The sequence below is a fragment of the Amblyomma mixtum genome, chromosome 3, assembly GCF_055824585.1.
Source record: "Amblyomma mixtum isolate Tamu chromosome 3, ASM5582458v1, whole genome shotgun sequence".
In the NCBI taxonomy this organism is placed as follows: Eukaryota; Metazoa; Arthropoda; class Arachnida; order Ixodida; family Ixodidae; genus Amblyomma; species Amblyomma mixtum.
Genome location: NC_143014.1, coordinates 203454983 through 203474809, shown reverse-complemented (window position 1 = coordinate 203474809; position 19827 = coordinate 203454983). Strand labels below are relative to the sequence as shown.

The 19827-nt window shown below is 45.9% G+C and overlaps 1 protein-coding gene across 1 annotated transcript in view; it reads right to left on the bottom strand.

Annotated features, from left to right (window-relative positions):
* LOC149353343 (annexin A4-like) overlaps positions 1-16357 on the bottom strand; it is a 29338-nt gene extending 12981 nt beyond the window's left edge. The window contains exons 1-6 of the mRNA XM_089577327.1: positions 16283-16357; positions 8029-8107; positions 6293-6387; positions 3256-3460; positions 1713-1792; positions 1483-1539 (exon numbers count right to left, since the gene is read on the bottom strand). Of these exons, the coding sequence (XP_089433453.1) occupies positions 1483-1539; positions 1713-1792; positions 3256-3460; positions 6293-6387; positions 8029-8107; positions 16283-16309 (543 nt within the window). The 5' untranslated portion in view covers positions 16310-16357. The remainder of the gene's footprint in view (positions 1-1482; positions 1540-1712; positions 1793-3255; positions 3461-6292; positions 6388-8028; positions 8108-16282) is intronic.
* Between the last annotated feature and the right edge of the window lie 3470 nt (positions 16358-19827).

Genomic DNA, 19827 nt, shown 5'->3' with positions numbered 1-19827 from the left:
TTAGAGTCAGCCCTGTTGGATCAAGTGGGAAAGCTATTCAATAACTTTGCCTCCTGGATTTCATTAAGTAGTGGAAATAAAGGTGTCGCGTTTGCAGCACAGTTTAAAATGTTTTCTTTCTCATGAGCTGATCGCTCTTCGATGTGCTCTCCCTATCGCCTATCCCACTAGCGCATCGTCGTTGGTGATGTCTCTATGGAAAAGTGATCATTCCTGCGAAAGAGGCATTCCGGACTTACATTTCAATCCAGAAACTTTAAATTTGATCACCTAATAAAAAAAGAGCTCAGGGTGGAGAAACCTAATAAACACCCATCGTATATTGACCTAACTGTTAAGTATCAGACGGCTCCTATTACGATGAATACCACGTACTCAAGGCTCACTCATCACCATTTTTATGATGACGTCGTGGGCAATGATTAAAGGTTAATGGAGGTTAGCGGGCTTAAGCAAAAAAATGCGCTACGAAGGTCGCCGCTAACGTCAACGGAGGCACCGAGAGTATCGGGAGCAATCATTTATTCGCTTTTCTCGTGAAAGAAACGCGACTAATTGAACGGTAATCTGAACGTGATCTATACGGTTTGAACGGACGACCTACAAGACCGCCTTTAGAAACTGTTTGAAGACAGTTGAGCTGATTGCCCAAAGTGGAAAAAAATTGTTTGCTTTGCATATTTTTTTCATGTGATTCAAGATCCAAACAACTGAAGAGCACGTATTTGCGCTACAGGTTCGACTGTCAACAGCCGACAAATCTTTTCTTTTGCATCTCGGCATCATGTCACTTGATATGTGTGTTTCTTCATTTTTTAAGCGAATAATTCTGTCCGCGTTGTCCGGAGCCCTTTTTTATTTCTTGTCAGAAGCGAATGCACGAAGTTGCTTTAATAAGCCGAACACTTTATCGCCAAAAGAAAAATGCGAAAGCAGCGCAGGAAACCGCAAGGGTGGTATTGTGGATCAATTCGTTTGTGATTCAAAAAACGTTTTTATTGTCTAATATGTAGAAATTGAAAACAGAATGCACACACATCTTGCCTATCGATCTAGGGTGACGCAGTCGAGCGAAATACCTCAAGCTACCCTAAGGCGCATTCAAGTTGGTCCTTTCAAATGCACTGCAAAAAAAACGAATTAAGGAATTATAAAAAGTGCTTTTCTTGTGTGTGTATCTATACTGCTTTTTCTTTGACTGCGTGGTGCACCACGTACGCCGATAGTCATGACTGCGTTTTTCCAATGCTTGCAAGAAGCGGTATGAGAGCGCTATCATTGCCTCCATCGTCGCTGTCGGTGCCGCACTGCTTTTTTACTATGTAAAAATAGTCATATTTTTTCGCGCCTGCTGTCTCTGATAAGTTCAATGCCAGAGGTCCTAGTAAATAGTGCTTTATCTTCGCATTCCATCGTAAACACGAAGATGGAGAAGAGCATCCCTCAGAAATTTTCGCGTGGAGGCCGGTGGGGCGAACTTACGTGGGCGTCGTTCCTTGCTCGCGTAGGGTCCGGAGCCACGCCCTCATCACGACTCGCCTGCACAAAGCAGGCAGTAAAGTGGTAACGTCACTGATAAAGTTTTTAATTCCCAAGGGTGTTAAGCAAACTAAAAAGCAAAGCTGCATGCAATATGCGTCAGCTGGCTAGCGTTAACTCGGCTTTGGTGCAGTGCCTGTGAGTTCGAGTCAGGGAATAACGCTTGCACTTACATTGCACATTGATACCAGAAGCCTTCGGAAATGGCCCGATGTGTCACTTCTGATGTCATCCTCCAGATCCCTTCCGAAGACTACAAATAGAAGACGTCGTGAAAAAAAAAGACGAATAAATAATAAACAAGTACTTCAGAACATTTCCGTGACTGACTGGCACTAAGGAAGCTCAATCCAATAATAACGAAAAATTTAAGACAGACATCAGCAGCCCACGAAAGTACTGAAACGAACTTAATTTCTGCGTGCCCTAAAGAGGCGCCGCCAATAGGTAATGGCGGACACATTGTAGTCACCGCGCACACAACTACTAGCTGCATCGCTCTGCACTCAGACGCCAAACCGAGCCTCGGAAACAACGTACAGTCACAAACAAAAGCTGAGACGGGGGATCGCGCAAAATAAAATTATTTCTGCCTCGCCTTTCTACCCGGACAGTTGTATTCTTTCCAGCGAATGTATCGTGCATGTCCTCTCACGCTTGCAAGCTGTTTTGAGACCTGGTTTGCATGGCCACAAAGAATGACTAATGTTGCTTCCGAAGAACCCGCATCCCGTGAAATTTTGCTCATGACTGTTTTGTTGTTCACTGCTGCCGCGCTTAGTGAACCTTCGTCTCGGGTAGCATACTAGCCATTCGCATGCAGTGTTTCTTCATGATCCCGCACTGAAATGCGCCACATGTTCGAGGTGAGCGGCAACAACTACGGTTGAATAAATTTCCTATCCATTTTACAACCCATAATATACGCAGACAGCCGACCCAGCTAGACAATGGCTCCATAAGTTTTAAAATTTCTTCATTCAGGGAAGGTATCTTCAATCAACATCTAAATTATCAGGAGTTCAGTAGATCGATCAGTTTAACCAGTGGTTTACATGTGCTTTCCGGACACTTGGTCACCGCACTAAAAACAGTCGACATGATTCCAGCAAGTTTCTTTACAGAGATATTCTAGGGTAGTAAAAGCAGGAACAGCGATGAAGCAGTGAGGCGGCAATGGTCACGTGAACAAAAAGTACCAGAACTTGCAGGTTGTGAGTGTAGCTGCTGTCGCGAGCGAGTGTACTGGAAACAACTGCAGTGGCGGCCGAAAAACATGCTCACGCTGTATGCCGGCGTATGCTAGGTGCAGGGATCCGCGCTCCTCGACAGCTGCACCATTATCCCTCACAAGGGACGCAAACTATTTCACAGGAAACGCGGGAAGTACCCTTATGGCTTAAACGTGGCGGTCCCAGCTATAAATGAGTGCAACACCTTTGCAAAATTCGCTGCTTCTTGCTATCGGTTTGTTGCAGCGTTTTTGTGCAACTATACTGCGATGAAGTACAACCAATTTTTCTGAGTTCTGATGACAGTTCCTATTTAGACCGCGCGATTAGCTCCATTTATACGCGCACAACTGCCGTCCTCGAGGACGGTTTGCAGAGGTACGCGATGTTTACGGAAGCCAACATACCCAACGAGCATATTACTCGCATGACCTGCGTGATAAGCCGCCTTGATTAAGTGACACACACCCAATGCAACGCTCACCGTCCTTGTAGCTCTCCTTGATTCTGCGGAGATCGTCGTTGCTGCGCGTGCAGAGGATCTCCACGAGGCAGTCCTCGTCCGTGCCGAGCCCCTTCATGGCGGCGCGCAGCTCGCGTGCCAAGTACTCGTGCATCGGGTACAGCAGGCCCACCATCACGGCCTCGAGATTGCTACGAAGCTCGGACTTGACATCTTTGACTAGGTCCTGCGGTGTGTGATATGGTTGGCTGAAGCGAACTCTGAGAGCAAGCACGCTCGGAATCCGCATGAAAACGATCGAACCTACTTGGACAATGCTCTTTATACCTCGGCTCATATTTCCAAGAAGACCAAACAACACCCATGACAATAGGCGGCTCCTTCATCACTGTATCCTTCGACGCCACTTCTACCGGCGAGCAAGAGATGAGCACGCCATAAAAAAAAAATATTGACCTTGTTCCGCCGGAACGCAAAGTATTCTTGGACCTGCTGCACCACGCGACTGCTCATTGCCTGTCTCCGTTTAAGCGTATTCCCTTTTAAGCACTGTATGCGCGAGACGTTAGTACGGTGCGCCACACACTAGGCTAGAGCGCGAACGGTACACTACGGAGTATACTGGCATCATCTTCGAGTGGTCCAGGGTTCAAAACATTGTTTTTTATTGCGCATTCATTCTTGTATGGAGCGTGCTTTACTCCTTATGTCAAAAAAAAAAGAACTGCACTGAGCCCAGCACACAGAACCAAATGTCACCTGTGCACACCTTCGTTCTAGCTTTAGACAAGTGTGGACCTCTGTACGACTAGGCTTAGGCTACTGTTATGAACGCCAGGTCACTTGGAGGGCATTCCACAGATAACCTCCTAGAAGGGCGCTTTCGCTTAGTATAGCTATACCATTTGGGGGACGGTGAACATCGGGAAGTCAGCGCTGCTTGTATATGTAAAGCAATGAGTTAGTCTTACAGGGCTCAAATTTTATAGGATTCAATGCTTCCTATCGTCAGGACATTGTGCGCTTTTATAGATCGCGAAATTATACAAAGCTAATGAATTCTTGATCGTCTTTGTTTCGAACAAGGAATAACGCAAGGTTGTGGAGCGTTTCTTCCTGTCTTGTAGAACCTTCCTTTGCGCCATTATATTATATTGTTATATCCATTATATCAATCGCCTCATTATAAGCTGTACGTGAAGTGCCGACGGAGAAATATCTGGACAACTGGCTGGAAACAATCTCTTTTTATAGTAGTCCAAAGTTCAGGTTTCGCGAATTGCGGCAAAGTTAGTTGGCTGATCTTTTTCGGAAAGGGATTTTTTTTTTTTCAAAAAGTAAGCTAGGATATGTTCTTCAGGGTGCACTTCCACTATTATATATTTTTTCGTTGAAATTAAAAATGTCGATCGGACATGCATGTTTGATCTCTCGTAGGCAGATCCACAAGCAGTTAACTGTCAGGCTTATCGAAGAATGAGCGTGGGTGCTTGCGGTTTGGAGAATACGAGTGCGCGTGCATCTAATGCGTTATATCCGAAATAGACAACCTCCAAGTAGACTCGAGAACGCATCACTGCTCCTTTCGCTATATACGCAGACCCCCTGTGCATACATGCAGTGGGGCCAAAGCGGCTCGCCGAGCCGAGACGCGGCTCCCTGCGTGTAAACCGATAAAAGGCCCGGTCAACGATCCGCCAGAGACAAACTTAAGCAGGTCATTGACGGTCTTCTCGCACCCAGTTGCGAGTTCGTACTAGCGAGGTGATGTGTAAGGAATCCCAAGCTTTATGCCAGGACGCTTGGTCGGGGTGGCATATGCGTGACATGGCTTGGCAGTTGCTGCACCAGCAGTGCAGCTCAGGAATATCCTAACGCCTGAGTGTATTGCGCCAGGGTGCTTTGCCTTCAGGAATAGGTTCAAACATTAGGCTAAAAGCGCTGTTCGAACTGAAATTAATGGCCCCCTCTGCACATGCTGGGAATAGAATCATCGAGGTTGAATAAGCTGAACACATTGACAAGTGTCCCTAAGATCTGTCTCATCCCATGAAAACAGTGTTAAAGTGACAGAGTGCAACAATCACCTAATTAATGTTCTTGGTAAAAATATGATGTTCTTCCCTTTTCTGGCTATGCTCGCACTTTGTCCGGAAGCAAAATGCGTATTTGTCACATAGAAAACTAGATTTAAAAATCTACCAGTCAAAGTCGTCTCGTTCCTACCGACAATCGGTAGGGTTTTAACGTACTTAAACCGAGTAGACGTGCGAAAGCATGTGTTTAGCCTGGGTTGCTCATGGTTTCGCTTTTCTGGGTCGTCGGCACATCTGGCGACGCTGTTAGACTCAGGTTAAGCTCTGATCGAGGTTAAGCTGATCTGATCTGTTCGCGCCGTAGATGGAAGACGACGATGGGCAAAGAACAGCACGAGAGTATGTTGCAATTTAACACGAGGGGTCACCGGCTGCGTCGATAGCTTAGTGCTCTCGCGAGACAGCCTGCGAAGCTGATCTGTTCGCTCCACCGCAGGTTCGACTGCAAGTCGTGGATACTTATTTGATTTCTTTTTCTTTACGTGCATGCGTACGTACGTACGTAGGTGACAACGTTCTTGGTCGGTGTTGTTGAGCGCATGAGTGCTTTCGCTTTAAAAGCACGGATTGCCACCGTGTTGAAATGAATGGCACTGTAGCGTAGCCTCCGGGATCCGTTGCATAAAATCCCTGTCAACGCATGCATTTTACTTGACACCTTTATTTCGCTTTTAGGTCTTTTCTAGCTTGTAATGTCTGCATTTTCGGTGAGAGTAGCCTCTCTGCGATTACAACGTGGACCGCTATCGATACAGGCCAACTTCTGTACGTCCTCAGTGTCCCTTTTATACTCAAATTCCCTTCGGCTTCGATATTTTCATGCGGTTCGCAAACGGCACTCCAGTGTTGTTTGGGTCACTTAACGGGGAGCACTAAGGGTTCTCGCGAATCTGCCTGAAACTCTTGATATCGTTGCAGACACGAAACGAACGAACGAAAGTACAAATCGCAGAAACACTTACGCGGCCGAACATCTGTTTGAAGGCGGTGACTATTTCCATCCTCTGGGGTGACGTCCTGCTGCAAAGGATGTTGATGATGGCGTCCTCGTCTGTGCCTAAAAAGACGGGAATTAATGCATGACCATCAGCTACTATAAATCATAATATTGGTAAGGCAGCTAAAGATATGTTGGACGATGTGCATGACCCGGAGATACTGAGCGGTTATGATGTTCTGCTCCTGGACATGAACTTCGGCTGCGACCACGACCACGGAGGCCGCACATCCCGGACTGGGGACTCTACCTAGTATATAAGGAGGCTTCCTACTACGGGAAGCCCCCGAACACCTCTCTGTATATATGTAGAATAAGGGTGTGTATATCTATATATGTAGAATGAGAAAATAAACTTGTGCTTGGATCTAGTAAATGTCAAATAACTCTGGGTGGGCGAAATTAATCCGGAGCCCTCACCAGCACCGTGCCTCATGTTTCTCTCTGACCCGTCAGAAAAAAAAGCAAAATGAAACATTACTGTTAGGTTTGGCAGAACGCATTAGGGGATACAATTCTTGAAGCAGAACTCACGCCAACATTTCGCTGTAATAGAGCGTAGCGGCTAAAGTTATACGGTATTGCGAATGAGCTTTGCACGCGCGCTTCATGGCCGTTTCATTCTGTTCGGACCGACGGCGGGGCGAAGGTTCGAGCGAGAGCCTCTCTGTCTGTGCCGCGTAGAATTAGGCCACTCGGCTACGGTGCGACATTTGCCCTCATGTGGGCGCAACCGCATGAAACGAGGTAAGTGTCTTTTTAAAATGCCAATTTTAGGGCCGTTTTCCTATTGGTTTCGACAAACACGGCAGTGAACAATGGAAAGCCCAGTCCTCGTTCTATTTGAAGCCACTGAAAAAACCAGTTTGAACTGTAGGCCCTCCAAAAATGCTTTTTGTCCCCCAAAAGGGTTAAAATTTTCGTCGCTTCCATAACACTTATTTTTGAAGTCTGAATGGTTTTGGAACAAACGTCAGGCGAGGTACCGAGACGTCGCTCCCTTTTGACGTACGAGGGAGGTCACCTAGAGCCAAATTGTCTTGAAAGAACTCAGTCCGTTATCTGTGCGATCACTTATCCCACAAAATGCGATTTCTTCCATTGAAGCCAGGTGGGCCACATGACTCAGCAGCGCTAGCCGGGAGCTGCACCACATTCTTGATTTCTTAATTAAAGGTCCTGCAAGTGTCAGGTTTTAAAAGTAGGCGTACGTTTTGTTTGTTTTTAAGGCGTCTGTGTCTGGATTTGGGGCGTGCTTCTTACTCGTCTACAGGCCCATAAATTAGCCATGATGGCGAGCACACCCTGACTGCCTTGCATACCCGCCAACATCAAGTGACTGCCAAGAGCAGCTGTATATTGCTATTCATCGCAGGCCTACTTGAACTGGCTTATCTATTCGAGCACATCCATCGCCCCCCATTCTGCGTTTTTTGCTCAAGCAGCGGGTGGTATTGAATATTTAATGAATAGCTGGTCAGGTGAATAAACAAGTTAAGTGACCTTTTAAGCATTCGCACTCTGTCCAGCCTAAAAAAAAATTTTAATAAAACTAGCAGATCGTGTAGCAGCTGCGATAACGGGTTCATTACTGACCCGAAATTGCCGCACTAATAATAATGCTCTAGGTACAGTGTTTGTGTTATGTCTACACGCTGGGCGTTTGAAAGCCTTACCGAAGCACAACGCTTGTCAACGTACCCCATCCTTTCATCGCTGTCCGGAGCGCTTGTGCATCCGCTTTCGCATCGAAGTTAGGGTACGGCCTCAGGGTTCCATCCTGGCGAGAAGAAGAAGGAAGCAACAATTAACGGTAGAAGCCCTCTTGCGGCTCCCACGGGCAGGGATACGTTGTTATGTTTTTCTCTTGTTTTCTCATAATCAAGGAGGAGGCTTGATCTAGACCAGAATGAAGCCGCCTTCTGAATAAACAAGCCGCACTTCCCGAAACTGCGTAAAGAATACTGCTGCCTAAAAACGAGTTGCAGTGTCTATTCTGGACGAAAAAAAGGGCGTAGCGGCAGGGGCTAGTCAAGGCAGAAGCAACATACCACAAACCCGTGATTCATTAAGGCTGGTGTGTCGTCCTGTCTCCGCCCCGTTCAATCGTGCACACTGGAAGCTGAACCGAAGCTGCATGATGTAGCAGCAGAATTAAACCTTCAGTTGCCTCTGCCCCACAGCTGCGAGACAAACCGAGGTGCGCTTTGCATGCACGCTTTCTTTTGTCGTGCACGCACCGGAGTCCTTAATAAACTTCCTTTTTAACGGCGATGCTGTTTAAGCCGGACGTTGTTCCGTTAGTCGTGCGCAGCGGTGGCTCTGTTCGCTGTAATGAGGTCACCCACGAACGCCTAACGCCCCCTGTCGGAGCAGACGACAACTATTGTCTGTTGTCCGCTCCGACAGGGGGCGTTAGGCGTCCGTGGGTGACCTTATTACTGTGGACCAGACAAGAAACGCGTAGTTTAGTAAAAACTAAAATAAAGGATTGTCTAACAGTGCGTTAACGGACACAAGGAAATTATAGCCGTGGCGACGCATAATGCCGGTTGTCCTAGACAGCTTATTAATGCAACCGCGGTGGCTCAGTGGTTATGGCACTCGGCTGCTGACCCGAATGACGCGGGTTTGATCCTGGCAGCGGCGGTCTAATTTCGATGGAGGTGAAATTCTAGTGGCCCGTGTATTCTGCGACATCAGTGCACATTGAAGAACCCCAGGTGGTTGAAATTTCCGCAGCCCTTCCCTACAGTGTCCCTCATAGCCTGAGTTTCTTTTGGACGTTAAACACGGATAACCCAAACCAGTGTATTAATGATATAGTTCACATGATCATCCCATGTCATGTTTTCCGAGAAATACATGCTTCATGATTTAAAGGCTTTTTCTATTTCAATTTTGGTATTGCTTAAGAAAATTGGGGGCAGTTGGACATATGTGTGGCAGTGGTGAATCATACTAGCCTTGGTCTTGTCAACGTTTAGTTTTAGGCCGTTTATTTGAGCCCATGCATTTATTCTGCATAATGTGCTATTCGCTCAAGCAGCCAAATCAACACATCAGTCACTCGAAAGGAATAAATTCCTATGATCAGCATAAATTATATAATGTGCTATTTAATCAGTGCGGACAATTACATTAATATAAAATATAAATAGAAAAGGTCTCAAGATACTTCCTTGCTTGACACCTGTTTTCACTGGTTTTATTGTGGAATGCTTTCCTCCAATCACAACAAACTGAGAATGGTATTGCAAATAGGATGCAATTAATTTGTGAGCGTTGCCTCCAATAACATAATAATATAGTTCCTAAAGGGAACTTTTATGATTAATGAGGTCAAATCCATTTGAAAAGTCCAGGAAAAGTCCAAGTGCGATGTTTCTAGTTTGAAAATTTTCTAGAATGAATTCCTTTTGAGCCAAGACGGCGAGTTCTGCAGACTTATACTTGCAAAAGCCGTACTTCGCTGAAGTTATGAGATTAAAGCGTTCAATAAATGAAAACAAGCGTTTAGAAGGATTCATTCCAAACCTTTGGACAATACGAGTAAAACTGATCTAGGGTGTTTAGTGAAAATGTCGTTTGTATTCCCTTTTTTAATATATCTGTTATTTTAGCCGTCTGCATATTACGGGAAAAAATGCCTGTGAACGAGTACATATTCACAATACAGGTAAGCAAGATGCTGGTATGTCAATCACATATTTTACAGGTTTTATCTGAATACATTCCGCATTAAGTACCCTGCTGTTATTAATGGCCAAACAAGGTGGCTACAACTTCACTATCCTAAGCAGGCTCAATAAATACTGGTTGTTCATTTGGAATCTTCATATAACATAACTCAGAGCTGTTGGTTGTAGCGTCACCAACCGACAGAAAAAGTCCTGAAAGGCACTATAGCTAACTAAACACCATGTATATCTGTCCCACTTTTCATAATTTTAGTTGCAGTTTCCGAGGGAGTATTAAAGCAGCGCTAAGTGCCTTCCAAACGTTTTCCGTGCGTCCTTCTGTGGGGTTAAACAGGTTGAAATAGTATTGCGTTTTGTAATACGAAGGTGTTTAGTGACTAAATTTCGGTATTTCTTCAGTCATTTGAGGGCTTCCGGAGGCTTACTTTTTACGAATGTGTTGCATTGTTGGTCTCGTGCTTTTTTTTATTAGCTTAAGCAATTCTTTATTTATCTAAGGTTTCTGACTTTTTTTAGATGTTTTAAATATTTTGATCGGAAAACACGAAGCAGATTTCAGTGAACTTTCCTATAAATATGTCACAGGCTATGTCCGGGTCGCTTGCTGCGAACACATCGTTCGACTTGACTGTTGTTTGAGAGTTTCGAAATGCAGATAGCGTACCAGTGTTAATTAGTCGGTAAGAAAATGCTCAACGTGTTCGATTTGGTGTACTAATGACCTGATTAACAGAGATAAAATGTGCAAGTGGAAACTAACGCTATGTATCAAAGCCCCACCTTTTACATGACACATGAAAATTGTTAATGAAGAAATCTAAAAGTCTCGTTGATTGCGGAGTGATTCGAGTTGGTGACGTATAACATTCTGATGAGGATGGGTGCTTAACAGGAATTCTAGTTCCAACTTCGTACTACTGTCAACTAACATATTGTCATTAAAATCACCACCAAGAATTAGGTCATATTTTCTTTCACTGGCAAATTCAGAGAAAGAATCTAAAAATGAAAAGAAGAAATGCGCGTTGAAAGCAGAGGGGTAGTGACACGCACAGAACACTAAAATGCCACTTCTAACAACAAGCGTTTCATAAAAAGAAGTTACACACGAAAAACTCGAACTGGAGCTCAGGATCAATTCAATTTTGACTAGCATTGCTACGCTACCACCTCTTTTGCCACTGCAGTTCATGTAGTATGATTTGTACGTCGGAATGTCCTCTTCCGAGGCAAACCATGTTTCGGAGAACATCAGAACATCAAAGCGTATTGTGCTTCACTGAGGAGATGATGGAGTCCATCCCGCTTATTCCTCCAGATCTAAGATTGAAATTAACCCAGTTTAGGGACCGTCGACCATCAGTGTCGAGGAACTTTTTAAAGGTTTGTACAGTCTACCTGCATAGCAGTGATTGGAGGCATGTTTAAAGCAGTACCCAGAAGAATACTAGGAAGGAGCGCTTAGCGAAATCATATCATAAATAACTAGGTCGACCAAAAACGAATAACAACGGCGCTATCGCCCTCTCCTTTCCTTACAAGAATCCTGCCGTTGGCAAGCCATGAAAAACGATAGTCATTTCAGAGATGATGGACTGAAAGATACGCTTTCAACCATTTTGTGACGTTGCAGTTGCCGAGACAGCTGATACTTTTGTGAACTAAGTATGCGACACGCGGCCAAATGCTTTCGAAAAATCTAAAAATATCAAGTCCAAGCTGTCAACTATTATCAGTTGAGGGCTAAGTCATGTAGGATTTGTTTAACTGTGGTGTCGTTGATAGGGTTGATAGGCCTTTCCGAAATTCATGCTGATTGGAGTCGGGACATTGTTTGCTTTACAAAAGTTATTATGTGCTTAAGTGCTTAAGAATACACCGTGAAGTACGCGATCATGCGCGCCCTCCCGACCAGCTGCGCTATAGTGACGTGGCTGACTTTCTTCTTGCACGACATCCTACTCCACCATGGCGCCTCTCGTCAACTGCTCCCCGACCGTGGGCGCTGCTTCCTCTCCCGAGTGAGTGACGAAATTCTTCGTTCGTGCTCCGTTCGGTGGAAATTCCTCAGGGCGTATCACCCTCGTACAAACTGCCTTACGGAACGCCTAAACCGCACGCTCACTGACATGCCCTATATGTATGTTTTGAATGATTACCGAGATTGGGATGTTAGCCTACCATTTATGACTTTCGCTTATAACACTTCTCGCCATGATACCGCTAGGTACCCGCCCTTCTTCTCTTTGGACGAGACCCATTACTGCACTTCGATGCCTTCCTGCCTGCCGCCGACTCCGTCACTACTTATGCTCGTGATGTCATCGCCCGGGCCGACGCTGCCCACCAGGTTGCTCGTCACTACCTGTCTGCCTCACAAGGTTCGCAAAAGCACCACTGCGACAGTCACCAGCGTGATGTCCACTCTTCTCCCAGATTCCTCGTCCTACTCTGGCTTCCTGCTCATTGTGTGGACTTGGGCGAAAAAACGTCTGCCTCTTTACACAGGCCCTTACCGTGTCCTATACGCCTGGTGACCGACGTGACCTACGAGATCGCACCGCTCCATCGCAAGTCCCCGTCCTCTACACAGCCTACAGAAATAGTGCATGTTACCCGCCTCAAGCCCTGTCACTCCCACTTCACCTCGCCCGTCTTGCACTCACCGGGACGGTGACTTCACCCGCGGAGGCTAGTGTTACCAGTTGACAGCGAAGCGACTATCGGTGCTCTTGAAGACAACGACGCTGAGAGTGGGTGCGTGAGCGTTTTTCAAGCCTCAAGTCGTTGAGTCCCTTTTAGCGCTGCACATTTCTGTGTAGACACCTCCCCGTAACAATATGTTTAATTACCTTACACGTAGTCACGCATGTATCTTAAAGCATCTTACAGACGGCCACGCATTAGTAAACGCAGAGTAGTTTTCAGAATAATTTGCAACGCTCAGACGGCAACCACAGTTCACCGCTCTGTAGCACTTGAATGCGTCCTTTTTACTGGCAGCTGGATTCATGACTTTTCACCGCCGCGGGGCTCCCATTGCTTTTTGAGACAAGCTCCGACCCCGCTTTCTTTTTTTCTTGATAACCTGAGCGCACCTGGGCAAACGGAAGGCCGAGAGATTGGGTATGACTATTTCATGTAAGCTGCTCTACACAGCTGACAAAGAATCATGGAAAGAAGGGAGATGAAACGCAATGCGCGTGGGCATCATATAACCAATGGCAGCCGCTCAGGCTTGCCGATTCCGTGTATCGCAGCAGCGCACAATCGTCCATGTTGGTGTCGACGAAAGAAGGTTACTAGGGCGGATTGCTGAGCTAGTTGGTACATTATTAATAATAAACTGCAGCGGAGAAGAAACAACGACAACGGAGGGACACACAGACAAGGACGATGCTGTATGGAAGATGTGTATACTCTGAGTACGGAAGAATGCGGCAAGAATCCCGGCATCTCTGCCACCAAGAATTGCCCTGTGTTCAGAAGGCTGAATACGATCCCTCTGAAACGTGCTAAAACAAGTTTGTGAAGCGAGCTGTGAAGTAACAGGCGAAGGCGGGCTAGTTGGTGGTTGACAATGGAGTGCATATTGCAACCGCGCAAAACTACGAGGGATTAATAGAGGAAAGCACATGACAAAACGCGGAACTTCAACTAAGGTTTACTACAAGGAAAACCACATTTATACAAGATTCGTAATCAGCCCTGATAAACAGCAGATACCATCACATTATACAGGCACGTGGGCGCGCGTGACGCAAGTTAGCTTCTAGATAGTTGAATTCTTTCTTGGATAAGGACACTGAAGTGGTGCTTAAGGAACGGTCATTTTCTTTTTTTATGCAGTAGGCTTCAAAAATTTCCCTCCTAAGCTGGGTCATTAATTTTTCAGGACAATTGTGTCGTGGAACCTGGGCGTGCAGTTACGACAATGGCGACAATGTTTTGCCAGTTCACTGCCCCCCGCCAATGATTCAACGGCTGCGCGGTGCTCCTGAAGTCTTAACATTCAGGCAATGTCCAGTGTGCCCCAATGTAACAATTCCCACATGTGAGGTGTATTTGGTACACCACCCCAGTTTTGCAGGGAACGAACCTGTCTACGTGCTTAGTGCGGCACTCATTCTTTTTTCCATTTCCCTGCTCCATATTGCACATGCCCGAAAGCTTTTTGGGCGCCTTGAAGATCACCGGGACATCACATTTCATGGCCACTTTTTTGAGGCGATGGGAAATCTGGTGGAAGTACGGCGTAGCCACGGGTCTCCGACGTTGCTGTTTTTCACTTGGGCAGTGCTTCCGTGGGCATCGAGCTTCATTGGCAAGGGCTTCTATCGCTGAGGTGACCATCTCACAAGGCTGTTTATCAGGTGTGATTACGAATCTTCTGTAAACGTGGTTCTCCTCGTAGTAAACCTTAGTTGAAGTTCCGCGTTTTGTCTTGTGCTTTCCTCTCTTCGTCCCTCGTCGTTTTGCGCGGTTGCAATATGCACTCCATTGTCGAGCTGTGAAGGGCATTGTCGACGTGTATATCGCATGAACTACGAGCGCGAACTCTGGCACTCCCTTCAAACTACGCCAGAAGATCGTTACCCACTCGGATTGCCGACAATTTCTGTCTCGCATTAAAACCTGCTAATCACCTGATTAGACAGCAAGGCAGAGCGACTGCTCCAAATTGGCGGTCACCTCAAGCATCAACCCTGGAGAGGGATGCGATCTCTCACAACGCAGCGCTTACCGCAGAGCTGTATACATTTATCGCCTAAATGTAAATTCATATTATGTACAAACTTGCCCCATGGTTATGTTTTAACGAGCATTGAAAATAAATAATACGTTGTAGTGGGCGAACTCGTTCTGTTAGTCCTCCTTTAGAAACTGCAGTCGACATTGCCATTTGTGTTAGCGAGAAAGAACATGGCAATAGTTCACATATCCAGGTCCAAAAAACGCATCTTTGTCAACTGAGTCAGAGCGTGCATAGACTCACGGTTCCGCGATCAATACGGTGATTTCAGCCTGTAAAAGAAATGGCTGTATCCAGGCCGTGGTTTCGCGCTGAGCGAAGCTATAATCTTTGCGCCACCCGTTTCAATTTCAGTATGTCGCGAAAGCAAAATGAACGGACCAGTAATGTGGGCCAAAAAATTGGTGAGAACAAAAATTTATGTTTTAGCTGACCAAATGCAGAGCCTAAGGTATCCAGTACTACTAAGGAAACTACATACGCAATTTTTCAAGGAGCAAGGCAGTCATCTCTATCATGATTTGCTGAGTCGTTATACTAACGTCAACTTGTCTCTGCCGTCCTTTTAATATATTAGTGTTATCCTTCATAGTAACGTAATTGCGTTGGTGCCGCCGCGGTGGCTCAGTGGTTATGGTGCTCGGCTGCTGACCTGAAAGACGCGGGTTCGATCCCGGCCGCGGCGGTTGAATTTCTTTGGAGGAGAAATTCGAGGCCCGTGTACTGTGCGATGTCAGTGCACGTTAAAGAACCCCAGGTGGTCGAAATTTCCGGAGCCCTCCACTACGGCGTCTCTCATAGCCTTAGTCGCTTTGGGACGTTAAACCCATTAAACCAACCAACGTAATTGCGTTGGCAGCAGAGCGTAAATGCTGTCTCGGAGGCCACGCAGAGACACATGCCGGCATTTTCGCCCAATGACACTTGTATTGTTTACGTAGCAAAACTAACCACCCTTGTAATGTTTCGCTATTCACCGCACCAACTCGCCAAGCCCGTCATAACTAGAAATGACAGGAATATCATTGTCCAAAATATAAATGCAGAAAGTTTGTGCATTAAAAGGTAACTGCTTGAATCAACTGGCCATGTAAATGACCTGACTCGTGAGTATTTAAGCCTTTTATTTTGTTTAGGTTTTTGTTTCCAAAGTGATTTTGTGAATTTTTCGATATTTATAATGTCAGTATGTGCACTACCGGTTTCAAGGGGGTTGCGATGCAGCTACTGTTCTAGCTGCCCATGGAACGGCCAGAACTATAAGAGTAACTCTTTTTTTTATCAGTGTGAGAAAAGGTGCCTTTAGGCGGCACTGCGATCGTGTCACAGGTCAATTTCAACATTGAAATGTCAGGTTCGTAAGTGGGCACAGCTAGCTTCGGTGGCCGACGCACAACACATCGCGACATGTGACGTCGACTAATCTACAGTCTCCGTAACGAATTATTGCACCAGAAGCCCGGGAGAACGAAACCAAAGCATTCTCTGCCGACACACTTACGCAACGCGGTCTGTAGTTGCCGCCCATTGAGGTGCCGGATCCCGAGCTGTAGCTGGACGACGACAGGTTTCCCCGTGAGCCCTGGAAAAAACAAATGACAGTGCGCCACATGCATCATGAAAGTAAAACTAAGGCGCGCTGCCTTTGCGCTGAGATTTACCAGTGCCCTTGCTCGAGAAACATGAGGAGTGAAAGTTTTTGTTTCTATGCGAGGCCAACGAGAGCTCTCGCACTTGCCGCTCAGTCTGACCGAACGGAGCGGCTTGCACTCAAGAAGAACTTCTTGATGGACTGATGGCATTTACTCTTGAGCATAGTTTACCGCGGGATCGGGCGGACACGCAGGGAGAAACAACACGAGAAAAGGGGCTGACCACTTGCAAGTACTTGCAATTTAACGCCAGTCCAATAGCCCGAAGTAGTTCCCTAGAAAGCCTATTGCGCTGGTGGTGAATTGGTCGGTCGGCAAGTTAGCGCATGTTTGGACTATCGCTTTAAGCGCGGAATATGGGTGGAAGGGTTCAACTGATCGGATCTTTGAAGGCCATTGTTGTTGCCGCCGTTTCAAGCACGCAGCGATGCTTCTTTAAGCACTAATTTGTCCATTTGTAGTTCGTCAATAAAAACCCATATTACGTGAAAAAAAACGTGCCTCCGAGGCTTCTGGTCACGGTCAGGATCCATAATGAAAACCATAGGGAGCTTTTTCATCGATGAAAGATAACCATGTTGCCCTATGAGAGATAGGGGCTGAGCAGTGGCAATGCATGCGAAAAGTTGGGCGCTGCCATCACCGATCACGATACGTACACAGAACGCCTTCTCTTCAGCATCGCGAAGGAATATTTTGGAACAACTGGCAGTTGGAATAGCCTAAAACAGCACTCTCGATAAGTTGCTGAAATTACTAACAACAGACCGCTTACTTCGAATGCATTACTCCGAAGAACAAAGACAGCGTATCTCATATGGCGAGAAAATTCATTTGCGTTAAGAGATTATTCGCTTTCGAAATTATGCTAAATTAAAAACCTGTACGTCAAATTAAAATAGCAACTATCTTCGGTAGCGTGTAATTGTGTCTGTCGCACGTTCCAAACAACCGCACTCGGTGAATGGAGTGCTGTTTCATTAGAACAAACCACAATAAAAATATTTACCACTGATATTAAGCTTTTTTGTGGTTTCATAGGGGCCTAAAGTCCCAAAGCGATTCAGGTAATGAAGGAAGCCGTAGTGAAGGGCGCCAGAAATTTCGACCCCCTGGGATTCTTTAACGTGCACTGGCACTGATATCGCACAGTACACGGGCTTGTAGCATTTCGCCTCCGTCGAAATGCGACCGCCGCGGCTGGGATCACCCTTATAAAAGTGGTCTATATACTTCTGATAGACTTTACCGCCCTCCTATAGATATTTCTTCCTGTATATTCGCAGTCTATAGACTGTCTATAGACAAAAGTCTACTAAAAGTGTATGGTCACGGTTTATACATTCTCCATAAAGTGTCTATAGGATTTGTATTGCCTATAGAAATCTCTAGGATTTGTCTACACATAGTGTATAGACTTTACAGACACAGCTCTATGGACAGTCTATAGACTGTCTAAAGACATTTTTGTAAAGGCGAACCCGCATCTCTCGTGGTCAGCAGCCGAGCGTCATAACCACTGAGCCACCGCGGCGGCTGCTGATATTAAGTGTACATACATGAAGGCAAAATAAGCTCAAACAGAAAACCTTTTGATATGCTACAAAAGTGGCCATTAAACAAGAAACTTGGGCTAGTTGGTGCTGGGACATTGGCTGCGACGTATTAACTAGCGCGAATAAAACAGCGGACAGAGACAGAGAGCTAGCGTGTGTCCCGTCTCTTTCTCTGTCTCTGTCCGCTTTTTTTTTCGCGCTAGCTGACAAGTCGCAAAAAGTGGCCTTGACATTGCTTTACAGATGCGTCCATGAACTCAATAAACGCCTTGGTGTTCTTTTTTTGTTTATTCATTTTGGCATTTATGTACGATTAAGTGGCACTGTAACTAACTGCATGTGAAAAGGACGGGTAAAATGAACTTTTTAAGAGGTCCAATGTATTGTGTAGCATGAAACTCGAAACTTCCCTTGATCTCAACCATTTCGTTTCAAGTAGTTCGTTTATCAGCCCCAATACGACTTTCAGGAAGTTCCAATGTGTGTTTAACACGGACACATTTCATTACAAGTAACAGAAGTCAAGCATAACGTAAAATATTGCAAGGTTTTCAAAATCAGTCCTTAGGAACACACACAAAAAATCCAGAAATCACATGACTTGTGCTTAGATTATGCTCTCGGGCAACACAAGGCGGCAAAAATAATTACAAATTCAATTTCGTGCTAGTTTGTCATTCATTACTCAGACCGCAGCGGTCGAATTCCGATGGAGGCGAAATGCTAGATGCCCATTGTTGTTGGCCGCCGCGGTGGCTCAGCGGTTATGGTGCTCGGCTGCTGACCCAAAAGACGCGGGTTCGATCCCGGCCGCGGCGGCTAGAATTTCTTTGGAGGAGAAATTCTAGAGGCCCGTGTACTGTGCGATGTCAGTGCACGTTAAAGAACCCCAGGTGGTCGAAATTTCCGGAGCCCTCCACTACGGCGTCTCTCATAGGCTTAGGGCTTAGTCGTTTTGGGACGTTAAACTCCATAAACCAAACCAAACCATTGTTGTTGTTCGGCGCTGACAAGCTTATCGCCAGTGCGCATGCGTGACTTGCCTATAAAAGCATTGCGCTCCGATGGATAAAGAAGTTCATCCCTCCCAGCACTTGGCGCGCGTGTCGTTCCATATCACTCATCTAGTGTGCAATGTCAGTGCACTTTAAAAAACCCCAGATGGTCGAATTATCCGAAGCCCTCCACTACAGCGTCCCTCATAGCCTGAGTCGCTTTGGGACGTTTAACCCTGTTAACTAAAAGAAACTAGACTGCTATAAATAATGTAACCGTTTGTTTTAAAAGCTTTGAGGCGTCCATTTTTCAAGACTTCCATTCCACATAATTGCTGAAACCACCACCTGCTCCTGATACAATCATCGCTAAATACCGGACCCACTCCAGTTACGAATGAAAAGGTGTGAAATCATGTGCAAAAGCTTCCTCCGGTATGTATTGATCATAACACTCCGCATCAAAACCGGAAAAAATGTAGCAATAATTCCCATCTCATTGTCGGCTGTGTTGGCTAGTCGCTGGAAACGAACTATATTTAATATGCGAAAATCCGCCGCTTAGTGCTAGCACACATTAAAAACTCCCCAATCGCTGTAACGCCGTCTCTTTCCACATTGCCTACATCCTCGCTTGGCAGCAGGTGAACCCGAGAGTTAGGTAGGGCACATATGCCGAAAACTGAATACAAAGCTCAGAACAACATCAACTGGTGGGCGAGTTGGTCACGCATAATTCTTGGTGAAACAGCGCAACGGCACGGGGACAAAAGCAGAAGACGGAACGAGACACAGCACTCATCAGAGCTGTGTCTCGTCGCGTCTTCTCATTTGGGCCTCGTG